This window comes from Nilaparvata lugens, chromosome X (genome assembly GCF_014356525.2).
Source record: "Nilaparvata lugens isolate BPH chromosome X, ASM1435652v1, whole genome shotgun sequence".
NCBI lineage: Eukaryota > Metazoa > Arthropoda > Insecta > Hemiptera > Delphacidae > Nilaparvata > Nilaparvata lugens.
This window is the reverse complement of record NC_052518.1, coordinates 94,427,449-94,440,392: the sequence shown is the minus strand read 5'-3', so window position 1 is coordinate 94,440,392 and position 12,944 is coordinate 94,427,449. Positions and strand designations below refer to the sequence as shown.

The 12,944-nt window shown below is 31.2% G+C and overlaps 1 protein-coding gene across 1 annotated transcript; it reads right to left on the bottom strand.

Annotated features, from left to right (window-relative positions):
• Positions 1-895: 895 nt before the first annotated feature.
• On the bottom strand, positions 896-9,774 carry LOC111044741. Its single transcript, XM_039442729.1, has 4 exons — positions 9,636-9,774; positions 6,191-6,334; positions 2,962-3,105; positions 896-1,094 (listed from the first exon to the last, which is right to left on the bottom strand). Exons 2-4 carry the CDS (start codon positions 6,196-6,198, stop codon positions 1,049-1,051), a joined length of 198 nt encoding a protein of 65 aa, XP_039298663.1. The 5' UTR covers positions 6,199-6,334; positions 9,636-9,774; the 3' UTR covers positions 896-1,048.
• Positions 9,775-12,944: the final 3,170 nt, after the last annotated feature.

Genomic DNA, 12,944 nt, shown 5'->3' with positions numbered 1-12,944 from the left:
TAATACTCCTGTAATCCAGTCAATGAAGGATTACAGAGGGAAAATTTTGGAACACAATTTTTGACCCCGTAGCTTTTCTTTGAAGGATAGTAAGAGAGTAATCATATTAAAAGTCCTCACTCCTACCTCCTGTGTAAAAAAATTACATTTTTTCGATGCATTGTTGTTGAGTAATAAGCCCTGAAAGTGCCAAAAGTTGGCTTTTCAAAGATTTTACACTTTTAAAAGTGAATATCTCAAAAACTAGAGAAGATATCGCAAAATTCTACTGTACGAAACGTGTAGGAAATTTATCCAGCTTAATTTTCACTCAGTTAGCTATGTCGCTGAGATGCATGCGTGCATGTTACATGCGTGTCAGCCAGAAATGAAAAAATGCAACTTTTAAACTACCCTCATCCCTTAAGCTCAAGGAGTAGGGATGAGGACTTTTGATATGTTCACCTTCTAAAAAAAAAAAAAAAAAAAAAAAAAAAAACTAGTCAAACAAAGCTGCGAAGTCAAATATTGTGTTCCAAACATTCCCTCCCAATTTCCCTGACAATTGATCTATTGTTGTTGAACTGAAGATTTCACACTCAACACTATAACGGCTACAACAACAATCGTTGGGAGATGCGTAAAATATTGAGACCATAGATGAAATTGAAGAGAATATAATGCTCTATGAGCCCATGATTAGCACGGATTTTTTCAATGAATCGTTAAAAAGTTATAAGTCCAAAAAGATGAAAAATCTGAGGTGGAATTATGACTATGATAAATCACGTCATTAAACATGTTACGTCTCTGGATAGACATGTACGTCAGACAAGATATATTGAATCCTGATTATATGGGCGATAATACCTTAATAAGTTGCTTGTGAAGTAAGGATTGAAAGATGAGAGAAAAGTAGTTGAAAATATTTTTATTTCAATATAATAACTCAATATTACAAAAGACTACTTTTTCAGAGGGAAAGTAGCATAAATGAAAGCTGCAATAAATAGAGTAGGCCTACTTGAATCAATTTGAGAGATCAAAAATGAGTGTGCTGAAGATGTTGTCAATGTGTTGGAGTGACATCCTCACGGCACGTTTCGTAGCATTGTCTGTAATAAATTGATGCATATTAATCATTGTCAAATATTTATTATTATTAAACGAAAATGTTGTTAAAGAATTAAATGCTGGAAGACGTTTAATAATAATAATTAATTCATTAGCATTTGAATAACTGCAATATCTCAGTAATTTTCAACATTGTCAAATACTTTGCCAATAGCTATTAAAGAAACAGTTCCAATCAATTCATTCAATAGAATCAATCATGGAGAACAATTAGTTCTACAAAAAAAAATTTTATACTGTTTCATTCTTATTTTCTTCATTTAATGTTTTTCCCATGAGTATTATAAATGTTTTTTATGTTAAATTTCTATAAAATTTCTACATCTTAGGTTATAAATTTTCTTTTTTAAATTTGTGTATAAAAATGTTGTTTTCATGAACTTCTAATACCCGCAAGATGTATCGTTATTAAAATTTTTTACTTCTGGCATAACATCTTAAACAATAGCAAAATTAGTGGCATCCCGACACATATTCATATAAAGTGGGGGCCACATTTTCTTAGATCAGCAAATAATCAACCAATTGTATTAATACTTTGTAAATAATTGTAGCTTATATGCTTTTTGTAATCATGTCTATAATTTGAATAAACTCCTCTGGTCGTGTTGTACCCAAATATATTCCATTTTATAATAATTATATAGATATCATGAACATAAATGAACTATTCAAATGATTATTGATTAATGATTATTTTTACATGAATGTACAATACGAGGGTAATTTTTTCTCAATACTCGTTCGGCCATGAATAAAAGACGAATGTTTTTTATTCCAATATTTTTTCACCAAAAGCTGATTATACTCCAAAATAATTGGCGTGAAAGTTTTGTTATTTGTCATACTAGTGGACCAGCCTACCAAAACCCTCTTCTTAAAATGCTGCCGTCAAATAATCTTAAATCGGCTATGACGTGGTTTTGGAGCTTTTTGTTAGTTTGGAATGAGGAGCCCTGAAAGTCATGTCTTGAGTTTTGGGAAAAAGCATAAATCATTAGTGGCCAAGTTAGGTTTGTATGGTGAATGGTGGGTGATCGAAATTATCCCATTTGATTTGCTGGAGAAGCCGTTTGGTTGCACACCAGCACTGTGAGCCTAAGTTGTCATGTATCACAACGGTTTTGGAAGTCGTTTCAAATGACGTCTTTCATTTTCAGGGATCATTCACTTACTGTATCATCACTCATAACGTTTCCTGCGTAAACTTGAATCATTCTTCGTTAGATTTATGCTGAACTATTGTCTATTGCCTAAACTAATAACGCTACCTAACAGTACTTGAAAGACTCAAGTGAGGTGTCCATGTTTGTGGGTTTAACTCGACAACAATATTGACAATCAGGCCGCACCGATCAGAGGGCGTTTGGTGAAAATGACCATCTCTACAATTCTTTGAAAGTCGCCCCTCTAACGCTTGTCTGTATCTTATGATATGTGATCGGAGGTTGAAAAGATGACCCTCGTAGAATACGTTGTCTTGCATTGTTGGAAAGTATTATTTATAGAAAACTCAACTTTGATCAAAATCAAGGAATGATGTCATTAGCATTGAAGCTGAAGTTTTGTATGATTAATGAATAGTATATAATTTATTGTGAAAAGGCGATGTATTAAATCTGCATACATGCCCTTCTAATGCCCTTCTCTCTCATGTTGAGAATTATTGTTAATTTGGAATTAAGTTATATATTAATAATAATATTCTTATGTCTTTTATTGTTTCCTGACGGAAGTTCCTCCTCGCCTGAATATATCATTTGAGCCGTCAATGGGCCTTACGACTGTCATAGTTCAGCCGGGACCGACTGTTGATTATGATTGAATAATAATCTCTGTTTTACATACTGTGGAGGGATTTCAATTGAAGGTCGTGATATCCATGGTAATCTCCAAGACCAATTTGTTCTTGCTTGGGATAAATTATCAACTCCAGCCGCATCATCCATCACAACTGGATTTGGAGTATATAAATTACCAGGAGTACAGAACCTGAAATGAAAAACGCAAATTTTTATCTCTCAACATGAAATAAAATCTTACATAAGTTTCCAATGAATGGTTTGTATAGTAGCTTACATTTATCATGTTATCTTCAATTTCAACTGTACATTCTCTACTGATATACAACAGTGTAACTCTACAATAGTGGAGTTACTGAGCAAGATAGGCTTCTGTGCTTCAGAAAAATAAATTATTCAATTTTGTTGAAAAAGAACTCGATTTTTGTCGAATATTTCTTGAGAAGACGTTGAAGTATATTATAAAATTCAAAATCATCTTGTAGTTTGGCATAAGTTCAACCTAATGTCATAATGAATCACTAAAAGGATCCTCATGATAGAATTCAAGATTATATGTTTCAGTGAATAATTTGGATTTTATATGAAATAGGAGTTTGTCCTCATATGTACCATTTTATTTCTGTATGCCTACACACAGCAACTGAGAAAGAGGAATCAAAAACGCTTACTTTGCTATCTGCTCAAGCATTCCAAGTTACACTTCAAGTAAAAATAGTCAGAAAAATAAATTAGTATTTTCTTTTTCTTTTTCTATTTATATGATCTCGTTTCAATAATGCCCTGCAGCACATAGTCTCCTGTTTTCCTTCCAGTCTAAATTGTATGCAATATACAGCGTGCTTTGATACCTATATACAGTCGTCATCAATGTTCAATGGAGCAAAATATCTCTCAAAATCACTAAATTATGTTATACATTGTTATACAATTCAATTTATATTTGTTTTACATTCTCAATGTCTGGATAATAATATTATCAAACATGACATTATTTCATTCAACAGTACCTTGAAAATAATGTCCAATGATTATAAATCGCATTTATGTTATTCTATTATGAATTTTGTATTCGTATTTCATCCAGATTGATAATTTCATTCCAGATTCAAGTATTTAATGTATTTGATTAATTAATTATCATAGTTAATCATGAATATGAATAATATGTTGTGCAATGTACTCTTTATTTTTTAGGGCTACTTGTATGTTGTATGATAATTATTCAAGTTAGGTATTTTGAAAGAATAAGTAACGATTATAGAGTCTTTACAATGTCACTGATGACAGTAACTACATCTACATAGTTATTATTAGTATCTTTTGAGTAGTTGGACCTAAAACTGTACTGGGAAAGTTACTGCTTGTACATTCATCCAACTCATTCAATCATATTGATTAAACACGAAATATGTAATACAAATTAAAAATTTCATTTTCAATTGATATTTTTTTCAATTCGATTGTAAATAAAATCTTACTGTTGATAAAATTTCAACTATCAAGTCGAAAGAATGCAAATAAATGAATGAATTCAATTTAGCAAAGTTTAAAACATTGATTACTGTAGAACTATGTTAATGGCTTGCTTTGATATGCTGAATCAGCTACAGCACTTCTAGATCTTAATAAATTTATTACTTTTATCGTGCTATAGAGAAATAGCATAAATAAGTATTTTTATAGGGATACTTGAGAATGGCATAAGTGCTTGAAGCAAGTGGTGTTTATATAAAAAGAGGTTCCAGTTATTTTATATAGTTTGAAATAGAATCGGCTAATTCTCAAAATAATAATATTACTATATAATACTTAAATATGGAATAATACGAATATAATTATTACTATACAATAGTAGGAAATAAATTCGTATTGTATTTCATAGTATCAGGTATGCTCATATCAATAACAACTACACTGAATATGCCACCAATAATTTGAGAAATTATTGACCGAACGTAGTGAGGTCTATGTTTTAACTCCTATTTTCTTTTGTCTGTATGTATGTAACGCATTTACGGCCAAACGCGTTGATAGAATTCGATGAGATTTGGCAGGAATATTCCTTTTTCAACTGCGCGTCGATGTTTACTCAAGGTTTTTTGAAATTTCGCATTTTAAGGATAATATGAGAAGAAAAGGAATTCCTCCAACTCCGATATCACTATATATTATATCATTTACTCTGAAGATAGGATTGATCAGACTATAGAATTACTCATAATCAATCAGCTGACAAGGGGATTATTCATTGTATGTATTACACAGATGTCTGCTGGAGAAGCCGTGTCTATTTTTTGATTAGAAAAAAATAATTTAGAAATATATTTGAGAAATATTTTCATCAGATGGAAAGATTATCACGGAACTGGATGAGTTATTATAATGGAATATTCAATTTTCAATTTCACAATATAAAGCACAAGATACATTTACATAGACAACATATCTAAAAACAAATTTGTGAATATTTTCCCCACATAGACGGATCTGTGTGTGGGGAATGAGTAACAGTACAAGAAGTAGCCTATAATAAAATAATAATAAGTATAATATCTATTTATATATATGAATGATAATAATAATAATAATAATACCAAAGAAAAATCCTATCAGTAAGCAAGGTCAGAGAAGAAAGATATTGAAGAGAAAGAAAACTATAACTTTCCATGTAACGCTTAATAGATTAGAAGAAAAGACAAACAAAAGAAAAAAAAGAAAAATGAAGAAAATCAGCAATAGATGCAGATGTGAGAGATTGTTAGATGGAAATAAATGGTGACAAAAGATTTCTCGGTACTGAGAAAGGCAACAAAGGAGATGATGAAGATCCAAGCTATTCGATCATTATGAATATGACAAAAAAGCGAATTCAGAGACATGGAAACGGTCGTCCAACTGAAATAAAACGTAGTTTTCAGGTCTAAGTCAGCCTAAAGAAAATGTTCCTATCAACCCAACTCTGTATATCGGAGAGTAATGATTTGGTTATATTTCTGTAAACAAAGCCTATTGGTATTTTGTTGATTAAGTAATTACAATAGTACGGATGTTGATGTCTGCATATAGTGAGTTTCGTGAAGTGTATGTTAAATCTATTTGAGTTATTTGCTCGAATTTTGTAGGGAGTTGTGTGAGTGAATACAAATTCAAACTGAGTTTGTTAACATTTGAAACAGGTGACATCAGATACTTGTGGATGAGAAAACTGTGTGAGGTGTGCTGTTGACAGAACTACTAGTTTAATAGAAATTAAATATGTGTGGTTCATTTACCTTGGCATGTCCTGCTGAGTGTCCCAGGCTGACTGCGTGTTGTGTCGGCAACAAGCACAATGATTGTTACTCAGTGTTCTCTGGTTATAAAGATACCTGCATCGTAGCTCCAACTCACGCCAATAATTGCATTTTTTCTCGTGACTGTAAAATTTGCAGTTGAAAATCACAGATATCTTTAATTGATCTCTGGAGTCAGAATATTACCGATAATAATTTTCATCTAGATATAACTATAGAAAAAAGATAGCATAAAAGTGGTTGACAATATTTCAATTTGTATTTTCAATGATAGAATAAGCTTATGCTATTTTTTCTCTATAACCTATACCTATTAATCAAAATGAGAGGAGATTAATGTTTGTTACCTTCTTCACTCAAAAGAACAAATTATACAAGTTTTACTCATTAATCGAATATGCACAATAAGAAACAAGAAACAGACCAAGTGAAACTTTTCTCTTCTTGAAATAAGAACTTCAATAAAAAGTTTGAATGTTGATGGTGACATCCAAAATTCTTTGCCAATTTTGAATTTTCGAGGCTATACAGAGTGGGTAAAAAGTCCGAGAACGGCTTAATATCTCATACACAAAGGTAATTTGACGGTGGGTGTGATTGGGGATCCTACTTGAATTTGGAAATACTACTTTACTATGACCTCGTGTTTCGTATGGACACGTTAAGCCGTCGGTCCCGGCTGCCGAAAAAGCAGTCGTTAGGTCATGTCAGAGGCCCTGAAATTGATCAGTTGCGACCTGAAAACTCTGACACCAGACCTGAGCCAGCCAGGTCACTCGATATTATATTATATACTATGACTTCAAGAATCTGGTCCGCCATATTTGAATGCAACTTTATTTTTTCAATGGGGAGGTTGTCATGCGATACGAAATTTCAAGAAAAAATGAATGGTGGAAACCGCACATCGATATCTCAAACCGTTCAGAAGATATTCACATTAATCAATACCACTTACGTATTTCATTTCTGATATGCATGATATTCATTAATAATGTGAATATCTTCTGAATGGTTAGAGATATCGATATGCGGTTTTCGCCATTCATTTTTTTTAATTTCTTATCGAAATCATGTATCGCATGACCATCTTCCTATTTTAAAAAATAAAGTTGCATTCAATATGGCGGATCCAAGATGGCGAACCAGATCTTTGAAGTCATAGTAAACTAGTATTTTCAATTTGAGTAGGATCCCTGATCACATCCACCAACAAATTACCTTTGTGTATGAGATATGAAGCCGTTCTCGGACTTTTTTCTCTCCTTTCTGCTTTGAATAGTATTGATTAATAATGTGAATATCTTCTGAACGGTTTGAGATATCGATATGCGGTTTCTTCCATTCTTCTTTTCTTGAAATTTTGTATCGAAATCATGTAGTGCATGACCATCTTTCTATTTAAAAAATAAAGTTGCATTCAATATGGCGGACCAGATTTTTGAAGTCATAGTAAAGTAGTATTTTCAATTTGAGTAGGATCCCCAATCACACCCACAGTAAAATAACCTTTGTGTATGAGATATGAAGCCGTTCTCGGACTTTTCACCCACTCGTATGTAGGGTAAGTCCAGAAATGATTCTTCTTTAAATGTTATAAATATTCTGTACCTCTAGCATTGAATAATTTCCATAGCCTAAATTTATATATCTTATATTTGTAACTATGATGTCAGACAAAAGCGGCTTGACCGATGACTATAAAAAATATTACTATTGGCTACTCGTTTGTATCTGAATTGTATTGTAGGCCTATTTGTAGAAGTATATCTCATTAACATATTATACCATTCTCCTTCGGTATAAGTTCACATAATATAGTCTGAGGTCTAAGAGATTCGATTATCTTAAGACTATTGATTTTCATTATGTTCATAGTAATTTTACATAATAATATCATAGAGAAAAGATAGCACAAGATTGTGCTATTTTTTCTGTATGGTAATATCCACATAGACATTTTTAATGTGCATGTACACAATTATTTAAAGAGTAAGTTGATTTGGAATAATATTTTTCAACAATTTCCTCTTCTTAATAGATGTTTTTATCACATCTACTTGAAAATGCGATACCACCAATGTATCTTGAAAATGCATCTTGATACCATCAATATTATTAATACAGTATAATATATTCGCAAACAAGTGAATCGACTAGTCGACTCGTTGTTTGATGTTGAACATTGATTGAAGAGTATCGATACATGTGCATTTCGAGATGTGCTTGGTAGTTCTTCATTTGGCTGTTAGATGTCAGATCATGCCCCTTTTATTTATGTACCTATTGATCGCATGGTCTGCCACAAGTGAATTTTAATTACTTATGTTGGTAGTTATGAGTGACTGAAATCTCAATCTATTTATCTTCGCCATATTACGGTGGGCCTGGGCATGTAGAAATCTTATTCTAAAACTCCACTCCAACTTTATCACAATTTTACTGTAATTAACACCATGAATAATGTATTTGTTTCAACAAATCATATTAATATTGACATAACAAAAAATTTTGTAAACAAATTAGTAGCATTGGGTGGTTAAAAGGGGAGATTGGAGTCATCAAATTTTAAAATACGAAACATATCTGACGCTACAGATGGAAATTACTGAGATATTGCATTTATTGAAATAAAGTATTGAAAAAAATAATGATCCAAATAAATATTAATAACCTACATTATTTATTTCTAACGCTATTGATATCCGAGATTAGAAACATTATGCAGGTCAAAAATCGTTAGACTCTAGCCTACTTGTTATCAACAATCAATCATTATTAAATCAAACTGAATATACAATCAATAGAGAGTAATCTATTGAATGCAATCATAATATGCCGCTGTTAATTATTGTTTTTTTCAGGCAAAAAAATGCCTATATTATATAATTATATCTTATATTTTCTATATTGTATCATAACATATTTTGATACTAAAAGAAAATAATGTAAGGTACAATCAAGCAATAAGCAATGCATTCAAGATGCAATTATTATACACTATATATGATATACTAATTAAATTATACACACTTAATTCATCTACCATATTTATTCATTTGATAAAATCACTTCACTTATATGGGCTACTTTTGTTGAAATTAATAAAAACATTATAAAAACTTGTAGTACACTTTATTAAAAACTTTTAATGACTAGTTTCGACCATAGGTCATTTTCAAGTTGAAATTATTATTATTGATTATTATTTTAACTTGAAAATGACCTATGGTCGAAACTAGTCATTAAAATATTTTAGTTTTTAATAAAGGGTACTACAAGTTTTTTTATTGTTTTTAATTATTCATTTGAATTTGAACAGCAAGTTATCTTATTTATATGACTCTTCTGATCTTGCACATGGAATTAAATATTTCACTTCATAATAATTTCGTGAGTAAAAACTTTTCGGAACTAAATTTACCTGATTAGCTGGTATATGAGGAGGCAACAGAATATACAAATCAATATTCCAATAACAGACAGGCCGAACAATGTCCTCAAGCATGAATATAAGACACCATGGATCACCTGGCAGTCTGGTACTGAATAAAACACGGTTCCTATAATCAAAATTAAATTGACATGCTTACAATATATCTAATTTGTCAAATTGAAAAGAGAATTTGTCAATAATTAGTATTGAAATTGTTTTCAAGCATATTCAATCGTATTCATATTTTATCATGTGGATATTGATATTCATATAAGTTAATAAATTATTTGATTGTATGATATGAGATGTTGTGATATTCTCCATAATTGAAAAAATAAGACGTTGATGTTGTCAATACCTCTATATTATGTATTCAAATTACAGAACCAGGTTCCATGGCAACGCCTGCCACATCTTCAGCTGAACTGATGTTGATTATATTTCTGATTTACAATTAAATCAGATGTATTTCTAATTTACAATCAACATCAGTTCAGCTGAAGATGTGGCAGGTGTTGCCATGAAACCTGGTTCTGTAATTTGAATTAATTTTTCAACAAATATTTTATTGACAACATTAACGTCTTATTCTTCCAATCATGTAAGTTATATAGCGAATTATTTATTAACTCAGCACTCCTAATTCGATTATTGTTGATGCAGCATTGTTGTAGTGGAAGGTAACTTTGCATGTAGTAGTCACTTCTGAGCTAGCGCACATAGCGAACGGACTTCTATCAAATCAAATCAAATCAATTTATTCTCACAATCTACAAATAATACAGTACAAATTAAAGTACATTTATATATACCCTTACGTTGTGAGAGACTCACATGTATGCTTAAGCCTGTGTTTGTGAGGGCCTGGCGTAATTCGCTGAATTTAAAATCGATAAACTAAATTATGAAAATTAATATTATATTGAACTAAATTTGATAAAAATACAGATTGAAAATATGATATGAATAAATGTTGATATTATAGAAAGAAAACAAATAATTAGCTGCAGAAACAGCCAGTTATAAATAATGACTAAAAAGTGAGAAAAACTAAAAGATAGATACACTGAAGCAATGCAATTAAATACTAAGCTATAAACAATTTTTCAATACCTAAAATGACTGATGGCAAAGACGATGGACGATCTAATCAAAAAAATTTAATATTATAACAGTAAACTACACTGGCTACAAAAATTAAGCTCTATGGGACTTTGATTCCGAAGGACCACAGACAAGATTACCAAGTTCCACATTCCCCTACCTATATATACAGAGAGAAGGGCGCGTTCAGACTTCTCTTAGTCACTTATAATTAACCAATTTCCAACAAGTCGCTTATACTGGCGTGGTCTGTAATTTTCAAAGTTTTGAGATAGTCAGGTATGTTTCTAAGTATTATGTGTGACAGATAGTGAATATCAGTTGTTGAATATGTTCTATTCGATCTTGGAGTCTGTATATTGCTTATATGTGATGCTCTGGTGGGGTATCTATGATCTATTGTATTGTTAAAGATTTGGTTATGGTATCGCAATATATAAAATTATTGTAAAATGCAGTTATCAAATAAACATTTTCTAAAAAGACTGTTTGTTACATCGCAATCTTAACTGATATACATATTATATTCCAGGCATATTCTGTCTTCAACAGAAGATGAAGGGAAGAATAATGATGAGTATTCAATTGGAAAAAATGTGAGAAAAAAATGTAAGTGAAACTGACAATTTTTTCATTCAAATTTTTTAAATTTATTTTGAACTCATTTTAAGGTATTATCAATCTTCAGTATGCTACCTGTATAACACAGTATAGCATTATGTATACCATGTAAACACAGTATACCTGTACATAAGACCTGTGGAATCTGAGTACTGAGATTCTAAAGTTTAGATGAATATAATGTTTTAAGGTATGACAATAAATTAACACAGTCCTACACTGCAACGATTATGGTTCCATATATAAATTATCTACCAATTCTACCAGTTCTTGATAGGTAATCACATGATAAAAATCTTTCATTCTAGTAATATTTATGTTATGTGTAATGCATGTTTCACTGTAGGTGACCAGCGTAACGTTCCAATTCGATTCTGGCTACGCGGCTGACCTTAGGATCTGGGATGACGGATATGTTCGACCTCCAGTTGACCCAACTCGTCCAACATACAACATGCAAATGCATGTGATCCAAACATGCACAATTATTTTGTATTTTTCACCAAACACTTCTCATATTGACTATGAGATCATCCAAAATATAAATTGGATGGACTCAGTTAATTAATAGAGTTGTATGAAACATAGTGTGTTATGAGAAAAAACTAACCAGCATCGTCTATCCTTGCTGTATCATTTTTTAACTGGATAACTGATGACTCATACGAGTAGCAAGTACATGTCTGTGTTTTCAAAGTGTAGACACACTCTCTGAGCCGTTGCAGTCTGTTCATGTGAATCACTGTTGTAGTTACAGTGATGAAAACACAGGCGGCTGGAGATAATACGGACAATATTCGACAAATCTTCATCTGCAAAATAAAAAAAAGTTCAACATTTTTGTATCGTGTATAGATAGAGAAATTATACAATAATTACCATAGTGCATAAGAATAGCACAATTTATCACTATTCAATCTGTGAACAGATTGTTTATAACTTTTTTGTCTCATTCTCCTACAAATAAATATTTATTCTCATAGACACCCATTATAATGCTGTCCTTTTTCGAATATGTGGTCATGTTACAATATCTGTCTCATTTTTCAGATTCATTCATTCAATTTCCACTGATAAATCAGTAACAAAGGTGCAAGACAAGTTTATAAACTGAAAGCAAAATTTGATAAAACATTCAATGTGTTTCTCATAGACGAGTTTAATTACATTATTTTAGGAAATTTTTCTATAAACAACTCAATTTCGTATCTAATTCATACTGTAGAAATATGAATTATGTGGTGCAGCCAATATGCACAGTCTAGTAATGATATCCGTAAGAGTCAAACTGACTGAATCAACACCAACAACGTAAATTTTTTTCAACTTGCGGAAAAATTGTATTGTGTGACTTGTGTTAAGGGGGCAAGTTTGGGTTTTCACCTGTTTGCCTCCACATATTTTTTGTATGAAAATAAATAAACAATAAAGCACTCTTTAATTTTGTGATTTAAATGCTGATACATTTTTTTGAAGCATCGATTCATCTGAGCAATTCACAAAATTCTATAAATACAGGTCATGAAATTCTTAGTAACTAAATCAGTGATGGGCTTTTTACTTGAATTATAA

Coding starts and splice junctions, on each gene's coding strand:
- LOC111044741 (XM_039442729.1), bottom strand. Junction 1,095..2,961: donor TCAATTGAAATCCCTCCACA/GTATGTAAAACA, acceptor AATTTATTACAG/ACAATGCTACGAAACGTGCC.